Below are 21,192 nucleotides of genomic sequence, written 5' to 3'. Positions count from 1 at the left end.
TAGAAATATAAAACTAATTTTTAGTTAAGAATAATTATTCCTTACATTTATAAAGTGCTTTTCTGGACACTCAAAGCGCTTTAAACAATGGGTGGGAATCTCCTCATCCACCATCCACCTGGATGATGCGACCGCCATATTGCGCCAGACCACACACCAGCTGATTGGTGGAGAGGAGACAGAGTGATGAAGCCATTTATGATATGGGAATGGTTAGGATGCTGTGATAGACAGAGGCCAGTGGGCAGATTTGGCAGGGATTAAACCCCTACTCTTTTTCGAATGACATCCTGGGATTTTTAATGACTACAGAGAGTCAGGACCTTGGTTTATTGTCTCATCTGAAAGACAGCACTCACTGAGCAGTATAGATTCCCCATCAATATACTAGGGCGTTAGGACTCACACAGACCGCAGGTTGAGCGCCACCTACTGGTCTCACTAACACCACTTCCAGCAGCAACCTAGTTTTCCCTTGTGGTCCCCTAACCAGGTACTGACCCGGCGCAGCCCTGCTTAGATTCAATGAGTGACCATGTGAGAGTTGCAAAGAGCTGCCGGTTGTATCTGTACAAACAATGTATTTCAGAAAACATGTGGTGACAGCAACCAATCACCCACGCCATGTAGTTGGAAGCAGATTGAATAGGACTAATCAGCCTGCAGGCCCAATAGAGTTTCATATCGTGTGTGTGTGTGTGTGTGTGTGCGTGTGTGTGTGTGTGCGTGTGTGCGTGTGTGCGTGTGTGCGTGTGTGTGTGTGTGTGTGTGTGTGTGTGTGTGTGTGTGTGTGTGTGTGTGTGTGTGCATGTGTGTGCATGTGTGTGTGTGTGTGTGTACGCAAATTAAATTTGCATACACAAAATAGAAAACCGATTAGAAAAGCCCTTTGCTCACTGTGAGTGTCTGATTGGTGGAGCTTCTGTAGTTTATTTTGTATGTATTCTGCTAATAAACATGGTTGTAAAAAAAAATAACTATGCAAAAAAGCACATACAGCACAATTGAGTAATAGTTATTTGCACAACACACAAATGCATTTTTGTTTTGTCATTATCCTCTAAAAATTGTAATAAATTGACGGAATTTCACTACTGAAATCTGTATAAACAGGCATCTCTCCCTGCTGGGCAGCAAGCGGACCTGCAGTGGCTGGTGGAGTGGAACGGATCTCTGGTCGGCAGCCACTATGACGTTCGGAGCCCGTCTCGTGTGTGGATTTTGGCACAGTCTCTGAAGGAACCCTGGGCTCTGTGCCTCTTCAGCCTTCTGAGACAGGAGTACCTGCCTAAACACTGTCCCACAGCGCTCAGCTACGCCTGGCCCTACGCCTTCACCCGTCTGCAGCTCCTCATGCCTTTACTCGAGCCCAGGTACATGATGGATAAAACATTTATGGCGCAATTGACCTTTCAAACAATCCCAAGATGTATATACATCAGTGAATCTATTGGTCTATTGCTTTAATTATTGTGTCATCCTAATACGTTATGTAAGCAGTTAAGTCTAGTTGACCAGGCTTTAACCTTAAAGTGCAGGAGGAGGTTTTGAAGCATTAACTCTATCTCTGTCTTTAAGTTTAAGCTCTTAATGGCTTCCCATACGTACTTTTTATAATGTTACAACACTTGTTTAAGTGGTTCTGCCTCTGATAGCACACTCTATATAGTTTTATTTGGGTCACATTTGTTTTTTATACTGTAGTTTCATATTACTGATATAGCTTTTTTCAAAGGAAATTGATACTTGTGCTTAACAAAGACACATTATATTATGACGCATAACAATGACATTAAGATGTTTATAAGGCTCCAAAGAATTTCTGTTTAAAATACATTTTTTATTTTTGAGCTATATGTTATAGCAAATAATTTGATTATCGTCATTGCTATTCATGTTATCTCCGGAGTTTCATGTAATTTCGGGCATTTCATTTTTTATTTTTTTAACTGCACCTTCACAGTTTCACTTTCAATGGGACTTTCATTCAGGAACATTTAATTCATGCCCCCATGTAGTGATGGGAAGTTCAGATCATTTTACTGACTCGGAACTTTGAGTCTCGTTCATCAAGATTCAAGATAGAGTCATTTTGTTCAATTTGCCAGAATAACATTAAAATGTTACGAGGTGCTTCCAAACACATCTACGACTCACCTCTTCTGGCATGTCTTCAAATTTGAGTCGTTCGTTCACCTGACACTGACAGTATATAAATAAATAAATAAATACACAAAAAGTGGCTTTCAATGTGTAACCTTATATAATTTCCCCTTTGGCTCCTTTTTTAATTTTTAAAATTTACTTTATTTAATTTATACGTTTTAGTTTTATCTCTTCTTTCTTTCTTCCTTGAAAGGTTATGCAGATTGTAACAACATCTCCATTTTTCTAATGTTCTAAGTTTTTTCTTTTTTAAATATTTCCCAAATGATGTTTAACAGAGCAAGGAAATTTTCACAGCATGTCTGATAATATTTTTTCTTCGGGAGAAAGTCTCATTTGTTTTATTTCGGCTAGAATAAAAGCAGTTTTTAATTCTTTTAAATCCATTTTATGGTCAAAATTATTAGCCCCTTTAAGCAATTTTTTTTTCGATAGTCTACAAAACAAACCATCGTTATACAATAACTTGCCTAATAACTCTAACCTGCCTAGTTAACCTAATTAACCTAGTTAAGCCTTTAAATGTCAGTTTAAGCTGTATAGAAGCGTCTTGAAAAATATCTAGTCAAATATTATTTACTGTCATCATGGCAAAGATAAAGTAAATCAGTTATTAGAAATGGGTAGTTAAAGCTATTATGTTTAGAAATGTGTTGAAAAAATCTTCTCTCCCTTAAACAGACATTGGGGAAAAAATAAACAGGGGGGCTAATAATTCTGACTTCAACTATATATATACTGTATTAGGTAATATAAAGCAATGTTTTTTTGTTTTTGTTTTTTTTAACATTATTAAATAAATTAGGAAATTACCCATGGCAACTATGTTTGCCTTCAGCCCACTAGCCTTAATAATGTTTGGTTTTTGGCTCTTTATAAAAAAAAGTGTGGGCACCCCTGCTCTATATAGTCCTAATTGGGTCACATTTATTTTTTATACAGTAGTTTTAAATTACTGATATAGCTTTTTTTAAAAGGAAATTGATACTTGTGCTTAACAAAGATGCATTATTTTATGATGCATAACAGTGACATTAAGACGTTCATAAGGCTGCAAAGGATTTCTATTTAAAATAAATTCTGTATTTTGAGCTTTCTGTTCATCAGAGAATCATGAAAATAAGTGTATTATGGTTTGCATAAAACATAAAAAAACTGCTGGGATATTTTACAGTTTGAACCCAAAAATGACCAGTCTGTCAGATGAAGAAGAGCCGGAATCAGAGATTTAGTTAAAAAGAAAATTTACTGAAGATAGTTTGCAGTCATCAGCAGAAGCCAGCTTCAACACTCGCAAAAAGTTTTTTAGGCTGCTCTGTATACAATGACAAATCAACACCAGTTATAGTCTTACATATTAATGTCATTAACTGCGTCATGCATATAGGTGTTTTAACCTGATTGGCTAAAACACCGATAGACTTAGAGAATTTCCATGTGCGTTTGTACAATATCTCAAGCATACAAATGTCGGACAGCCAAAAATGAATAGAACACACACATGCAAAGTACAATCTGTTTCTTACACAAGGCTGAGTGTACACTCAGCCGTCTTATCAAAACAATCTACATCCAAACTGGCAGCTTACATACAAAGGAATTAACTTTAAAGGATTTAACACATAAAATGGTTAATAATGGTAAATGGAAATTTGAACGTAATAATTTGTTTAAAATTCTTCAAAAGTCCTGGTCCACTCAAGCGGTCTCCACAGCCTTTGACCTGGCTGGGTAGATTCTGAGGAAACAAATTATTTGGCATACAGAAAAGCAATCACACACATATTATTCCGGTTTTACTCTGAAGTTGGATGACAGTAAGGTCATCATATAATCTAGACTCTTAAACATTCAACTTTATTAAAAATCATAAAGACATAAGAAAGGATATGTGGTACTCTATCTTAAAATGGACATCGATTAGAAAATCCATGCCATCAAAACATAAGAAAATGGAAGGAACATGTAATTGTTACCTAAATATTACTTTTTAAAACAAATTGTATATTTAAATATACTAAAATAGAACAGTGTTTTAAATTGTAATACTATTTTGTATAATTATGTGGTTTTTAATGTTTTTTTAAATTGATTTACCCAGAAAATAGCAATTTTTTACATTTATTTGTATTACTTTTCATTAGTCAGTTAATTCATTTGAATGTTTGAATATTTTAGCAACCCAGTCAACGCCAAGAAGACAAGTTCAGCTGGTTCAGCAGATACTTATGTGTCTCTATGGAGAAACTATTTGATTCTGTGTTTTGGTGTGGCCAAACCAAGCATCATGAGCCCGGGTCATCTTCGAGCTTCCACCCCTGAGATCATCACTCCCAGCCCAGACAGCAACAGCAGCTATGACAACAAGGTGGGTGGGTCTTTTCTAGCATCACACACCAAGTCATGCGGCTCAGTCAGTCATTTAATAACTTGATGGAATCACTGATTAACATCTTGTTCATTAGATCCTGGGAACGCCATCTGTGGCTTGGCTGCTGAAGCAGTTGGTCCCTCTGATGCGTTCAGAAAGCATTGAGATCACAGAGTCTTTAGTGCTGGGATTCGGACGTACAAACTCACTTGTTTTCAGGTACTTGGAAGCACAAATATAAACATTTAAAAAATTAGGTAACTTGACTGTCACAAATGGCAAACATATTGTACTAGATGGTCAAGTTTATGCAAGACTCCTATTCTCACAGTGCAATGACATTATTTAACCGGATTAAAATTAGGCTCACTCATTGTCTTTTTTGGTTATTACAGTATATACGGCATGGGAAGTATAGAACGTGTTACATTTTTTTCCTGGGAATAATATTTCTAAAGGAGCTATTGATCTGGAATTGAACCAGAGTTTGGTAAAAACCCAAACAATACAAACATAAAAATAAAACAAAAAAAATCTGAAAAATTAGTTGTGTGTAATAACAATGAAATGACACAAGGAAAAAGTACGGAACTGCTGAAATGTATTTAATACTTTATATCAAAGGCTTTTTTGGCCTCTCATATGGAGAATAAAGTCACATGCATTGCTCAAGTGTAAGTTTTTTTACATACTTCAACAAAGTGTAAAAATCTTGATGGTTCTGTTGGCCTCGTCTATCAAATCTAATCTTTATTTTGTATTTTCTATTGTATTCAAGTCTGGGGATTGGCTGGGCCATTCTACAGCTTGATTTTCTTTCTCTGAAAGCATTTGAGAGTTTCCTTGGCTCATTGTCTTCCTAAAATGTCCAGACAAGTTTCATCTTTCAACAGCACCTTTAGAATATGTTTTCTGAGGAAAATGGTGACATGTTCAGTATTTATTTCTCTGACTGTATATAAAAAAATACAGTGTTTTGATGTTTAAAAGAGTGTGTGTTATATAGTTTAACGTGACATGTAAGTTTAGCTCATTTTCTAATGATAAAATGCGAGGAACAGTATATATCTGATGTTCACATTCTAGTCATACCTCACATGTCAGGTTTTTGAATTCCTTGACTTTGATAAGGCGATGCACAAACACTGAATGCATACAGTTATGATTCCATAAATGGCCAGGAAAAGAGCAGCTTCTAATGTCAGACACTGAACTACACTGTAAAAAAATCTTCCTGCCTTAAATATTTTAGTTAAAATCAAATGAACTTTTCTAGTCATCTCAACCTAAATCAGTCAAACTGAATAAAACCATTTTGTTAAACTTTGTATAGCTACAAAAAAATAGTTGAAACCTGATTAATTTATTCAATTAATTTAAAGTAACATAAAAACATTTGTTGTCATGACTTTTTGTCTTTTAATTTTTTGCAGTGCATGTTTTCTTTACTCCGTAATATAATTCATGCTTTTTCATAGTCTGCATTCAGAAAAGCAAAATGTTTAAAAAGCAAATGAAATCCTGACTTCTTCCGGGGGCCACTTTTATCATCCCTAAATGTGAACTTAAATTATTTTCAAAGCAGCGACCAGATGTCTAATATTACATTAGTTATGTCTGCTTGTTTCAGTTCTTGGAATCATAAAAGTATTTATGGGAACAGAGCAGTTATTGCACTGTATACTGTGGCAGCATGATATTGATTTCTCTTTATCCTTATTGATTTCGTATTTGTTTTGTCCCATACAGAGAACTGGTTGAGGAGCTACATCCTTTGATGAAAGAAGCTTTGGAAAGAAGGCCCGAGGTCAGTTATCAAATTGTTTTTTAGGGGATTGTTAAGTCAGATCTGATGGTATGCGCCTTATATGTTGTATTGTGCAATGCATACATGACTTACTCTCCATTAACAAAAAAAAGCAAAAATAGGCTTATAATGAACACAGAAAAGCTGAAAGTAGTTCACCTAAAGAAATAATTGGCTGCTAATTCACCCCCTCAAGGCATCTAAGATGTAGATGACTTTGTTTTCTTCAGTAGAGTATTACAAAAGATATTTAGCTAAAACTTTAGTCCCTGGTGTGTTATAAAATTTAAGCCAATGTTCACCAGCAGTTTAAGAGTCAAAAAAGAACAAGAGAACTAAATTAATACTCATGTCTCTGGCCAATATATTTAGGTGCTATGAAATGATACAATCAGCTTGTGCAAAAACTGAACATTATTTACAACATTATTACCTTTTATCCACAAGCTCCTTAGCCTGATCACAATAGTCTAAACCCACAGCTTCTTTCAGGGTTTTTTTTTTTTTTCAAATGTGATTTCTATGGCATGTACATTAGTATGATATGTTTAAAAAAAACATAATAACTTGGTTCTGTGATGCATGTATTCTAGAACTGTGACATAATTAAGACTGGAAAGAAATCCACTAATAAGCTCAGATGATTATTAGTTAACCTGCTCTTCTATCTTCAGTTATTTATCTTCTGAATTGTAAAAGTGATCTACACCTGATGCTGAGTTCAGACTGCATGATTTTAGCCCCGATTTTGACTCACTGACAGGTTTTGATAAAATCGCAGACAAATGCCTGCAATCACAGGCAAATAGGTGCTCATTCGCCTAAATGACAATCACACGGTTATTGTGTGTAAATTAGTGTAAATTTGGCAGGAGCACTCGTGTCTGTTTGATGTGTCAGCTGAGCAATGTCACAATCGGGTCAAAACAGAAAAAAAAAGTTGAGGAGAAATTGCTAATTCCCTTCAAAGCCAGGTGAGCAAAATAAGTAAATTTTCTCCTTGACTAAAGTCTTCTTTCTTATTATGTAGTTAATAACAGAAAATATACTATGTGACCTTGCATTGTTTCCTTGTCACTTCTCGCGTGCAGTGGTGGAAAGAGTACTGAAAAATCATACTTTAGTAAAAGTACTATTAATTGCCTAAAATGTAGTAGAGTAAAAGTATCTGTTGTAAATGTTACTCAAAGTATAACTGAAAAGTAGCCCTTTCAAAAGTACTCAAGAGTAGTAAGTATTATGCTGTAAAAAGCTGATGCATTTACATGTAATTTGTGGATGTGTGTAAACGTAACATTCTGTAGTGCATTTAGTTATTGCCCAGCTGGCACACAAGATCAGAAAATTTTAATATTAGGTTAGATTTAGGTTGTGATGTCAAGTGACCAAAATTTAATGTCTAGCCAGTGTCTAAGGATTTAGATTGTGTTAGAAAGTGACCAAAATCCAACGTCGAGCCAACATCTTAAACCAACGTCATATTGACGTCAAATACTGACATTTATTCGTCAGGTATGGCAACCAAAATCCAACGTCTAATAGACGTCATAGTGGTAACGTTCACACAACGTCAAGCTGTAACATCATTAGACGTTGATATTAGGTTGATTTTAGATTGGACGTTGGACATTGGGGTTCTGATGTGATTTTAGGTTGGACATTGGGTTCTAACGTCAACCTGATTTTCATTTCCAAACAAAGTGCAATGTCCCCACAACGTTAAAGTACAACGTCAATCTGATGTCATGTTGATGTCTTGTGCCTGCTGGGTGTTTAAAGCCATTTTGGTCATCATACTGTAAACATCAGTCATCTTCTCATCAGTGACATGCTTCTAAACAGTCTCTCGGTCATTGTGTGTAAAGATTTTGAACATCTTCTTGGACAATTATAATGCTTCCAAAGAGTTTGCTGCAATCGTCTTGAGGTAGTTCATTATGATGCGATTTACCTTCTATGTGTGATTTGATTGGACAGAAATCCCAAGACTACTCAACCAATCCCCACAGACAACAAAATAAAGTAGTGACTGCAGGTTGATGGAAAGTAGTGGAGTAAAAGAAACCGAAACAACGCTATAAATGTTCTCAAGGGAAAGTAAAAGTACACATTTTTAAAACTACTCAGTAAATTACAATTTCTGAGAGAAAATTCTCAATTACAGTAGTTTGAGTATTTGTAATTTGTTACTTTACAAAACTGCTTGCACGTGTTTGGTTGTGAGATGTAGTTTGGACAAAGTTGTCAGCGATTCTTTGTATTGTAAAGTCATCCAGTGTGAAACCCCCTGTCGCCGATCCATCTTGCAGTGTAAACACAGCACTGACAGAATGCTAACCCAGATAGTCATGCAGTGTGAAAACATCTGTCACACAACTACTTTGAACATCATGCAGTCTGAACTCGACATTAGTCATGGACCAAAATCAGGGTTATATCTTTATACTTATCTTGCAAGAAAATGTATTCTTTTGTTGTGGTCCTCTCCTAACATTCATTCGGTCAATATGTGGTTGAATCAGCCATTTTCTTACCCTTAGAAAAACTGACTTATGTCTTGTGTCAGAAGTCTGATGATTTCTGGCATATCTGAAAACTTCTATGGGAGTTTTTGTAGAATTTATATTGAAAGACTGATTTTTCCCTTCACCAAAGACTTGCCAATGAAAGTTTATAGATTAAGAAAGTATAATAGATGGCTGTGTTATTGTATATGATGACATGAGACACCTATACCACTGTTTTTTTCATTGCAAATCTTTAAATAAATGTTTAAAAAATAATGAATAACAGTCATTTCTTTACAAAAATCTGTCTTCTAGAATAAAAAACGGCGAGAGAGGAGAGATCTTCTGAGACTCCAGCTCCTCAGGATCTTCGAGCTGCTGGCAGATGCTGGTGTCATCAGTGACAGGTGAGAAAGATGTTATTATTATTTTTAATGGATTCTGTCCTCTTTTGCACCCCATTGTGAACTCACAGCCTGAGAAACATGACATAACTCCTGTCTCTGTGTCTCTCAGCACAAATGGAGCCCTGGAACGTGATACGCTGGCCCTGGGCGCTCTCTTTCTTGAGTATGTCGACCTGACACGGATGCTTCTGGAAGCGGAGAGTGACAAAGACATGGAGATTCTCAAAGACATCCGAGCTCACTTCAGCGCCATGGTGGCCAACCTCATACAGTCCGTCCCAGGTGAAGATCAAGCAGAATGCATTTCACAAGCTCTCATGTCAAAATAACATCCAGATTCAGCCCATTTGCTGCATTAGCAGACGTTCTTGTTTGTGAACAGTTTATTGGTACACATTTTAATTCATAAGTAGTCATAATATTGTTTTTCCTACTTTAAATATTTGTCCCCCCTCTTTAAGTAATGACATCATATGGATGGCTATGAAGTTGTATCTCACTCTGGGAAGCACTCCACATTTTCTTTGTTTAGGAAAGGGAATTCATTGCTAGGTGACAGCGGATTTGGTCACAGGACTCCTGACGTCAGTCTTGATTTAGACTCCCTTGTGGAGACGCTGCCCAAAATAGCTGTAGATTAATGAACGGCCATTTCATGGGCTAATGAAAAGTCATACAATGGTCAGCTTTATCCTTATTTCCCTGAACCAACTAATCTAAAACCAACCATTAGTTTTAGTTCAATTGTTTAGTCACTGATGCTGTTTTTATTAAGGCATTCGGCTTGTATATGTCTAAAAGTTTAAGCTTGCTTGCATGCAAAAATCATTAATCTACTATGTGTTCTCCAGGTTTTCACTTAAGCATATCATTCATTCATTTTCCTTTGGCTTAGTCCCTTTATTTTTCAGGGGCCGCCACAGAGGAATGAACCGCCAACTTATCCAGCATATGTTTTACACAGTGGATTCCCTTACGGATGCAACCTAGTACTGGGAATCCCCCATATATTCTCACATGCACACACATAAACTACGGCCAGTTTAGTTTACCCAATTCATCTATACCATATCTTTGGACATTTTTAAAGAGTCAAAACACCCGATGAATCTGAATGAATGAATGAATGAATGAATTTATTTATTTAACAGGGACATGCACAAAAATTACATTAACCTCAAAGATGCATTGTGCCAGGTTGTAGCAGGATTGCTATTTTCCCCCTGCAGTCCCAGGACAGGTAAAAATTAAAACAATAATATTCAATTAATTAAAAAGTCAGTTTAAAACATACAGGCATAATCACATATAAACTAAAACACTGACAACTGAATCAATCAATTTGATTTGACAAAAACCTCCTTCTAGTCAGGCGTGAAAACAATGTATAATTTGTACATGTGATTTATTTCTGTTGGGAGAGAATTCCATAGATTTGTGGCTTTATAAATAAAAGAAGGAAGACCAAAAGAGGTCTTACGTCTAGGGACAATACATTCCCCTCTTACCATAGAACGTGAGGTATCTGAGGTACACTACTGATGAAGTGTTTTAAATATTTCCTTCTAACAACAGGTCTTGAGGGTGTAACAAAGAAAAAAATCCCACCCCTCAACCATCGGTCCCAACAGTGTTCGCTCATCGAAACTATTCCAAAGGCGTTGGCACATCGTTCCACAATTAACAATTATAACACAAAACCACTTCCTCTCATAAAGTCTTAAGCCCAAAGCCCACAGACAAGGCTAATCTCCTAAACAGGAGAAAGATCAATGTTCTTATGGTATATGGTCAGACAAGCGTGGGCCCGTGCACGCAGGGCCTACTCCAAACCTTTTTAGACAAGGTGCTAGGACGTGGGGAGCTGTTGTAATTTTTCCTTTCCCACTGAGCCACCGTGTCGCCCCAACTTAAGCATATCTTCATACGTAATATGGCTGATAATATACAAGATTTTAGTCAGCAGATTTTTTTTATTTGGCTGCTTGCAGCATTTTCTTAATTATGGACTGATAAAAAAGACTTGCCCAAAATCTCTTCTGTACAAACGTTTGACACTTTGACACTTCATCCAATGTTCGAAATTGATAGAAGTGTATGAAAATTTGCATATATTTAATGAAGTAATGGCTTATTTGCATATTTACACATTTTGGAAAACTTATTATACAAATAAATGTTTGCAATTCTTAATGGAATCAATCATAGAACTATTGAAGTATGGTGATACATTTTTGTGAATATTTTTCCCTATTTACCTCTTTTGACACCTAATTCTTCTCTTCCTCTTTTCTTGTTTTATTTATATCATAGTGCACCATCGACGTTTCCTCTTCCCTCAGCAAAGTCTTCGGCACCACCTCTTCATCCTTTTCAGCCAATGGGCTGGTCCGTTCAGTATCATGTTCACACCTCTGGATCGCTATAGTGACCGGAATCATCAAATCACTCGATACCAGTATTGTGCTCTTAAGGTACAAGACTATTACATCATTTTAAGTCATTATATTTATATGTATAAAATAAAATGTAAAGAATATACACTTCCATTCTAAAGTTTAAGGTCAATTTAATTTAAAATATAATGTTTTAGCAAAATTAATGTCAAAAACAATTGTATTGCCTTATAACAAATACACTCGCTGGCCACAGACTCACCAAAAATGGACAATAGAAGATTGAAAAAGCACTGCCTGGTCTGATAAGTCTCGATTTCTGCTGCGACATTCGTAGGGTCAGAATTTAGCATCAATACCATGAAAGCATGGATCCATCCTGCCTTGTATCAATGATTCAGGCTGCTAGTGGTGGTGTAATAGTGTGGGGATATTTTCTTGGCACACTTTGAGCCCATTAGTACCAAATGTGCATCGTGTCATATTGTTGCTGACCATGTCCATCCCTTTATGACCAGTGTACCCATCTTGTGATGGCTATTTCCAGCAGGATAACACACCATGTCATAAAGCGCGAATCATCTCAGACTGGTTTATTGAACATGACAATGAGTTCACTGTACTTAAATGAGCTCCACAGTCACCTCATCCCAATCCAGTAGAGCACCTTTGGGATGTGGTGGAATGGGAGATTTACATCATGGATGTGTAGCCGACAAACCTGCAGCAACTGCGTGATGATATCATGTCAGTATGGACCAAAATTTCTGAGTAATATTTCCAGTACCTTGTTCCATCTATGCCACGAAAGTTTAAGGCAGTTCTGAAAGCAAATGGGGGTCCAACCTGGTACTAGTAAGGTATACCTAAAATAGTGGCCAGCGAGTGTATTTGACATTAAAATCTTTTTTTAAAGTATTTTTTTTAAACGTAACTGTCACGTTTGATATATAACTGGGACAAATCTATATGTGAAAGCAGTGAAGCAGGACATTTAGCCCTGACTTTAATTTAAAACATTGTTTGGTTTGCTGATTCAGACTGCAGACATACAATCAGCTAATTTTATCTCGACAGTTCTACTTATAGCCCAGGATGCGCTGTAGTCGTTTACAGTTCAAGACCTCAACGTGGACACATGCCTGAGAGACAAAAGTGCATCCATTAAGTGACGAACGAGTCCATTTGTGTGCTCTGCTGTGTCTATGGGAAACCTGTACCCATAATATCAGCTCAGTGCAGATTGATGACGTGTAAACACACAGCTCAAGTTAGGTTTGCTCAGGTTAGAATTTCTGGAAAAACGACACCCATTTGTAAAGCTATATTGTTTATGCGTGTACCTTCCCCTAAATGAAATGGCAAGTGGCGTAAGGTGATCATATATACTGCAAATTGATCATATATACTGCAATTATAAAAGGTGTGTAATTTCAAAACCCTGGTGTCTTAAAAATGCACAAACATCAAGAAGACGATCCTCTTCCCTTCTTCTTTGAAGTGTTATTATTATATTTTTGCTTCTGTTGAACACGATCGGGCGTGATTTCCTCAAAACAGGAAATTCCAAGTTTGCATGAAAGCCTTTCATGAAAGAATGTTGCTGTTTTTGCTTCCTTTGATAGGCCATGTCTTCTGTCCTTTGTTGTGGCCCGGTTTTCGACAATGTTGGTCTCTCTCCTGATGGCTACCTCTATAAGTGGCTGGATAACATCCTTGCCTGTCAGGACCTGCGGGTACGAGGCAGAATGCTCTGCAATAACATGTCCCACATACTGTATGTTCTCTGTCAATCCACCGGTGCTGATATCACTAAACCAACACAAGCATTTTATAATGGTTTTTTAAAGTGTGCCTTTTGAGCTAGTGCAAATTTGCTCATTAGATAAGCCTCTTCTCTTAGATCTCCCTCTCTCTCTTTCCATGTTTGTGAAGTTTAGTTTTCATTGTTCTGCAAATGTTGATTCAGTAAGGGAAAGTCTGGCATAGTGCCCTGAAATATTTTTTGTTTAAAGATGAGGGGCAGATTTACTAACAGCTTTGTGTGAGTGTAAACTCTATTTGCTGTTAAATAATCAGAAAGACACACAATGAAATTTTAGTGCATTTATGAATAACTTGTAATAAGGGGTTTTTGTCTTTCAGATGCAAAATTGTATTCATCAGCAACGTTTAACTACAGTTAATTATTGGAGACATTTCTTTGTTTTTATGTCTTATTAATTATTGTTGTGGGAAATAATATATATATATATAGCAGGATTGCCAGTGTTATTATACAGTGGTTAGTTTTCCAGTGTTTTGTGGGAAATGGCTTAGTGTTCATTTCTGATCTGACCCTCCTCAGGTGCATCAGCTGGGCTGTGAGGTGGTGGTTCTTCTGCTGGAGCTGAACCCAGATCAGATGAATCTGTTTAACTGGGCCGTGGACAGATGTTACACTGGTTCATGTCAGCTGGCATCTGGCTGCTTCAAAGCCATCGCCACTGTCTGTGGCAGCAGGTACGCAGATAAGCAGAAGCTTAAAATACAAAGCAAAATAAATAAATATATACAATTTCACATAGTGGCGCAGTGGTTAGCATTGTCCCCTCATAGCAAGAAGGTTGCTGGTTCGAGTCCCGACTAGGCCAGTTGACATTTCTGTGTAGAGTTTGCGTGTTCTCCCCTTGTCGGTGTGGGTTTTTTTCCCGGTTGCTTCGGTTTCTACAATTTAAAGACATACACTGTAAGTGAATTTGGCAAAACAAAATTGACTGTAGTGTATGACTGTGTGTGAATGTGAGAGGCTGTGGGTGCTTCCCAGTACTGGGTTGCGACTGGAAGCACATCCACTGCGTAAAACATATGCTGAAGTAGTTGGGGTTTCATTCCGCTGTGGCGACCTCTGATGGGTCAGAGATTAAGCCGAAGGAAAATTAATGAATGAATGAATTTCACATATACAATACTGCATATCACAATTTCAGATTAGTGAAAAGAAGTCTTTCATGGGCAGTGTTTTTCAGTCTTAGTATACATTGTAACTACAGAAAAAGTCAAGCTTTAAATACACTCAAAATGACTTTTGCTGACAGTTTAAACTACTTATTTAAAAAGTGAGTTAAAACATCACATTTTTTGGGCGGGGCCAACTTAATTGTTTTATGTTTAATCCACCTACATTTGTAAAGTTAGTTAAAGTTAAGTTTACTTTAAGTGATTTGTATTGGGTTAACATGAAGGAACTATGTGGTACCAAACATTTTTTTACAGTGTAGGAAAAATAAAAACATTTTTTTTGAGTGAGATGCTAATGGTCTAATCTGATTCAATGATTTATGCTAAGCTAAGCTAAAAGTGCTCCATCCAGACCCGAAGATTGGCTGAATGGATTTAAAAATGACAAAACCCAACTGTTTGACTCTTAGAGAGTTGTTAAACAAGCCTATTGTATTTTCGAAAAAAGTGGAGTGTTCCTTTAATAATATAAAAAATTATTATTACATAAAATAATATTCAGAATTATAAAATAATGTTTTCTAATTATTTATTTTTTGTTAATGTAATGCGAAGCAGGTTTTTATTTTTTATTTTTGAACATTTTCAACATCAGAATTAGGTTTAAACATTGAACATGTTACGGAAGGAGAAATGTCTGTGGACCTCAAGCATAAATCCCACTGACCTCAATCTTTTGAATGACAATGTAAAAACTGTGCCTTTACCTTACTTTTTGTAAACTTTCTATAGAGTATACAGTTGTAAAAAGTTTTCTCTTGCCATATTTTCAACAGCAGATAAAAACCCCATTCAGTAGAGCTTTGCCTGGCTTGTTTCTCATGATAATTTGTTTACATACACAGTGCCAAGTCTAGACGTGTCTTTGCACTCATTTAGTTATCAAAACCAGTGCAAGTTGCTTTTAAATATGTGATTTTTTTTTTTATTTTCCTTCACAGAAACTACTCCAGTGATATTGTGACTCTGTTGAATCTTGTTCTCTTCAAAGCATCCGACACCAACAGAGAAATCTACGAAATCGCTATGCAATTAATGCAGGTCAGAGAGAGAACGTTCCCTGCCAAAGAAGTGTTGCTATAATAAAGAGCGTCCTGGATTAAATGCTGTGTTTGTGTGCTAATCTGTTTACGTGTGTGTGCGTCTGTGTGTTTTGTGGTTGAATAGATTCTGGAGGCCAAGCTGTCTGTTTATTCTAAGAGGATTGTGGAGCAGAAAAGTGGTGCTATCCTGTATGGGACTCACCGGCCTCTGCCTCCGCTCTATAGCCTGTCTGTTACCCAGCTTTCCAAACAGCTCGCCAGGATGTACCCTGAACTCACCCTGCCCCTTTTCTCAGGTATCAAATCTCTGAAAACCCATACAATCAATTAATTAATTGTAAAATTTCCTCACTAAAGGAATACTTTTTTTTTTGCCTAAATGCAGATTCAAACATCTGTCACATTTGTGGCACAGAGTTCTTATATAATATATAAGTTATAATATATGTATATATATATATATATATATATATATATATATATATATATATATATATATATATATATAAGCATTTTATACATTTTATACAATGCTATTGTAACTTGAGTCCGCTGGACAACGTTGAGGATCCATTGTAGTACTTTATTACACAGCGATTGGTCAGGCAGGCAATGGTCACCATCAGGAGCAAACGTAACATACAGGGAAATCCAGAAGCGTAGTCAGATAACAGGCAAATGGTCGATACAGGCAGCAGGCAGGATAAATAATAAAACAAACACTTCGTAATCTTATAGGGTATGCCCCAACAAGACTCAGCAATGTCTGTGAGTGTGTATACTGTTTATGTGGCCATAAAATCAGTCTTGAGTAGCTCCCAGCTGTGTGTATGTGTAATCAATGGAGAACCGGGACAGGTGTGTGTGTGGTGCCTGAAGGGAGTTGTATAGTAGCAGAATTGTACTTCTCCAGCAATCTGTGTGTACTAGATCACTGGAATTAATGAATGTAATGATAATTTGCTTTTTAGCATTTTGTAATTTAAGCTTTTGTTTACTTTATTCTTTTTTCAGTTACAGTTTTAGTCATTTTAGTATTTTAACTTTAACTCTTTTTAATTTCATTAAGTTGGCATTAATGCAGAATTGTAAATTGTATTTTTTCAATGTTTATATTTTATAGCAAACAAATATTATAAATTAATTATTTTATTCTAATTTATTGTTATTTTATATATATTTACTTTATTTTATTTAAAACTTGAATAAGTAAATATCAGATGTTTTAATGCATAATTGTACAATATTAAAGAAATACTCTCATAAAAAAATATATTCTTTTAAAACATGCTGTTTCCATGTTTCAAGAGTAACCTTAACTTTTAAACATAACCAACTGGAAAAAGTTCAGCCATGGGATATTATTACCACCTTAAATGTAATTTTACCTAACTGAACTATTTAGAAATATGTATGACAAATCTAAACAATTTATTAGTGTAAAAAAAGTCATACAAAATGCTTTAACTCTCTAACATTGCCATACCATATACATCAATTATGAATTAAAACCTTGCCTTTTTCTTCATTCTAAAATGTTTGTTTTTAGCAAATTCAACATTTCTAGATCATGAATACAGTTAAACTAACTGTATTTAATAGGGATACTCCGATCAATCAGCTGGAGATTGGTATCGGCCGATAATCACGTTTCATGACTCGATTGGCACTTGCTGAACTGGCCAATCTCATGAACCAATCATAAGTGTTTGTTTACGAGTTTACAAGCAGAGGGTATACATCTGCAGTGCTACAACACATGAGCAATGTTTCCAAATTGCATTGTTTGTCATTTTTCTTACAATTTTTCTATGTGTTTTATCTATTATTCTTTGTAAAGCTGCTTCTGACCAGTACATGTATGCAACACCATCAATTTGTTTTCTTAGGTAAGGTGAGATCTCTTACATAGAGGGAAAATATGCTTATGCAATGGCAAAGTTATGTAAAGCTTGAAAAATCTAAATTTTTAAAATCTAAATACTTGGTATCTGCTGATTAGCATGACAAGGAATCGGTACTCAATATCGGCTGTGAAAATCCTGATCGGAGCATCCTAGTGTTTATGATCTTATGAACTAAACTGTACTATTGAATTTATGTTAAATACCTTTTTTTAACTATTAATTTTCTTCACTTTAATGCATCCTTGTTGTATAAAGGTATTTATTACTGTCTGCATGTTTTTAAACTCTGTTTTTAAACTGCTGTACATTCATGAATCTCTGTCTTTCTGTATGTCTAGAGGTGAGCCAGAGGTTTCCTACGACTCATCCAAATGGCCGTCAGGTCATGCTTGCCTACCTGCTGCCCTGGCTCAGTAACATCGAACTGGTAGATGGAGGTCTGTTGTCCACTGTTTCGGGTCCGAGCACCTGTGTGGACAACAGAAAGGGATACACTCACAACAGCTCATCTCCACATCTACTTCGAGGTACAGGCTGGGGGTCCCTGCAGGCCTCCTCTCTGGTCCTGAACAACCTTATGTTCATGACTGCTAAGGTATGATGGTGAATCGCTGTTACTGTGGTCTTTGGTGAATTATAAAGCTGTGTATATACGCTTATTTCATTCGGCCGCCATTTTAAAGAACCAAAGCGAGGCTGCGGTGGGAAGAAACCCGGAAGTATAGGACCAGCACTGTAAACATTGCAGCAACATGCTGTGGACTACAAACCTCCAGCTGTTGCAGAGATTTCAACATGCAGAAATGGTGTAAACATCACTTTAATATCATTCAGTAAGTTTAATTTAAACAATTTAAAGCAATTTAGCATCAAACAACATCACAATCTCTTGAAGAGTAATATGCTCAAGTGTCCTCCTAGGCTTCAGTTCATGGCACCAGTTAAACACCGTGGGGATGCCTCCCTGCTTCAGGCTATGTAACCCGGTGAGCAATAAAACACTGCATCACACCCTCTAGTTGTCTGTAATAGTGTTGTCCCGATACTGAAGTTTTAAAACCGGCTAACACTGAAGCGCCGCTGAGCGTGGAGGACTCGACTGATCTTCACGGCTGCTTCGCGCTCCAGTCTCCGTGTATCTGTGTTTGCACTCAGTTTAGCGCTCTTCACCCAGTGCAAACACAGATACATGGAGACTGGAGCGCGAAGCAGCCGTGAAGATCAGTCGATTCATCAGCGCATTGCTCGTCTGTGTTTGTGCTCAGTAAACAGCGGAGGGTGAACTGATGACCTTCTCGGCCAATCGAAGCATTTCTATTGAGCACGTGAACACAATGGCAAATCAGCGCTGTTTAGGAAAGCCATCAACAGTGCCTTAAATGTTTGCGGGAAATTGGCATTGTTTTCTTTTAATTCAGTATCGTGACAAGTCTAATATAGTGAAAGAATCAGTATATTAACTCGAGTTTGATAAAAGGCATCTAAAACGTGTGTTTGGGAAAGAAAAAGTTAGCTAACTAGTGCCATTTCCCTTAACTTGGCTGAAAATGAGCTCCCTTTTTATTTTCACCATTCATTCAGAGCGGACCTTCGGATCACTCGGAAGGCAGTGAAATTATAAATTTGTGTTATTTTCTCTTCGCTGATAAGATATACAGCCAAGTACACAACGTTCCTATGCAACTCCCAACGATACTTCCAGGTTTCTTCCCACCACAGCCTCGATTTCACTTTTAAAAATGGCGGCCGCGTGAAATCAGTCTATACATCATGAAGTTTTATGTTTTAAATGTTTTTTTAAAAAACCTATTCTGCTCACCAAGGCTGTATTTATTTGATCAAAATACAGTAAAGCTAGAATTGTGAAATGTTGTTACAAATAATTGTTTTGAATTTGTTGTTTTGAGTTTGTTTTTCAGCAGATGAACATGATCTTTTAGAAATCATTATAATTATAATTATATATATAATTATAATGATTTCTAAAAGATCATGTGACAGTGAAGACTGATGAAACTATGCTGAAAATTCAGCATTGAATTTAAAAAATAAAATATATTATAAAATGCATTCAATAGGAAAATAGTTGTGTAGAATAATTCTCTTTTAAAAGCATTAAAAAACATCTTCATCCTAAACTTTTAACCTGTAGAGTAAATGCTTCGTATTGAGTTGTGTGTTTGTTTGTGTGCTAGTATGGAGATGATGTACCTGGTGCTGAAATGGAGAATGCGTGGAACGCTCTAGTCAGCAATGAACGATGGACAAATAACCTACGAACCGTCCTGCAGTTCCTCATCAGCTTATGTGGGGTCAGCAGTGACACATCTCTCCTGCCTCATGTAAGTCAGATTTATATATTTTATTATTTTTTTATTTGATGTGAATATTATGTTGATGAAGCAGGTCTTTTGGTTAAAGAATTGCAATTGGTTAAAAATTTTTTGTATGTGGACTATTACTTTATTCCTATGCTCAGATTAAGAAGGTGGTGATCTACCTGTGTCGCAACAACACCATGCAAACCATGGAGGAGCTGCTTTATGAACTTCAACAGACGGATCCTGTGAACCCTGTAGTGGTGCACTGTGACAATCCTCCATTCTACAGATTTTCAGCCACAAGCAAAATTACCACCACCTCTTCTGGTATGCAAAGTCTTACTCATCATAAAGAGAATTTGTGTGTGCGTTCAAAACTTTGTGCTCGATTTGTTTTTAAAAGCATTTGATCATTTAGTTTCAGTAAAACATAACAGCGAAATTAATACTGGCTCATGAACCTGAGATAGTGAGTAACTAAACCAGACACAGGTGAACATAGTCAGCAAGCCAATATGTATCCATAGAAACAAGGACGCAGATGACATTAAAAATAACAAAATTAAGCTGCACAACTTTTTTTCTACATTTATAAATAATAATAATATAAATAATAAAAATAATAATTATTAGAACACATTAAAATAATATGAAATATTACTTAAGCACCAAATCAACATATTAAAATGCTTTCTGTAAGATCATGTGACAGACAGGAATAATGGCTGCTTTATCACAGAAATAATTAACATTTTAAAATATGTTAAGCTAGAAAACTGTTTTGCAGGAATATTATTGGACATTATTACTGTTACTGCGTTTTTATTCAAACAAAGGCAGGATTTTGGAGCATAAAGACTTCAAAAATCTGCACAATTTGTCATAGGCAAAGCATCATATATGCATAAAAACATAAAAAGCAAATGGTGAACTGGTACTGTAAAGTCACATGACTCATGCTGTGCTAAAAATAAATATCTCTCTAAAGGTCCACCTTCTAGTAGCAAAACATTGGTGTGTGGCCAGGAAAACATCCCTGATGCAGATGATTCACCAATCACAAAGGAATGTGATGACAGGTATTTCCTTCAAACCACATGATTTGCATATGTTCCCTTACACTCTCTATTAATGTGTTTTTTTTCTGGGTCACGTATTACAGTTTGACATTGATGCAATATTTTGCATGTTTGCAGTGCTCCTAAAGTCATGGTTTCCTGCTTCTAGCCACCCAGGTGTACTAATAAACATAATAATATAAGGTTTT

At 36.3% G+C, this 21,192-nt stretch overlaps 1 protein-coding gene across 7 annotated transcripts in view; it reads left to right on the top strand.

Moving 5' to 3' along the window:
* frya (furry homolog a (Drosophila)) overlaps positions 1-21,192 on the top strand; it is a 128,245-nt gene that overhangs the window by 63,220 nt on the left and 43,833 nt on the right. For all 7 annotated transcript variants that reach the window (XM_056473868.1, XM_056473864.1, XM_056473863.1 and 4 more), the window contains exons 21-35: positions 1,114-1,373; positions 4,345-4,534; positions 4,632-4,756; positions 6,287-6,344; positions 9,167-9,258; positions 9,368-9,540; positions 11,572-11,732; positions 13,280-13,390; positions 14,002-14,156; positions 15,596-15,695; positions 15,822-15,993; positions 17,943-18,199; positions 19,800-19,946; positions 20,084-20,252; positions 20,914-21,004. In XM_056473868.1, coding sequence (XP_056329843.1) covers positions 1,114-1,373; positions 4,345-4,534; positions 4,632-4,756; positions 6,287-6,344; positions 9,167-9,258; positions 9,368-9,540; positions 11,572-11,732; positions 13,280-13,390; positions 14,002-14,156; positions 15,596-15,695; positions 15,822-15,993; positions 17,943-18,199; positions 19,800-19,946; positions 20,084-20,252; positions 20,914-21,004 — 2,261 coding nt within the window. The remainder of the gene's footprint in view (positions 1-1,113; positions 1,374-4,344; positions 4,535-4,631; positions 4,757-6,286; positions 6,345-9,166; positions 9,259-9,367; positions 9,541-11,571; positions 11,733-13,279; positions 13,391-14,001; positions 14,157-15,595; positions 15,696-15,821; positions 15,994-17,942; positions 18,200-19,799; positions 19,947-20,083; positions 20,253-20,913; positions 21,005-21,192) is intronic.

Source organism: Danio aesculapii, chromosome 15 (assembly GCF_903798145.1).
Source record: "Danio aesculapii chromosome 15, fDanAes4.1, whole genome shotgun sequence".
In the NCBI taxonomy this organism is placed as follows: Eukaryota; Metazoa; Chordata; class Actinopteri; order Cypriniformes; family Danionidae; genus Danio; species Danio aesculapii.
Note: the sequence above shows the minus strand (reverse complement) of the source record. Positions and strands in the feature narration are given on the sequence as shown.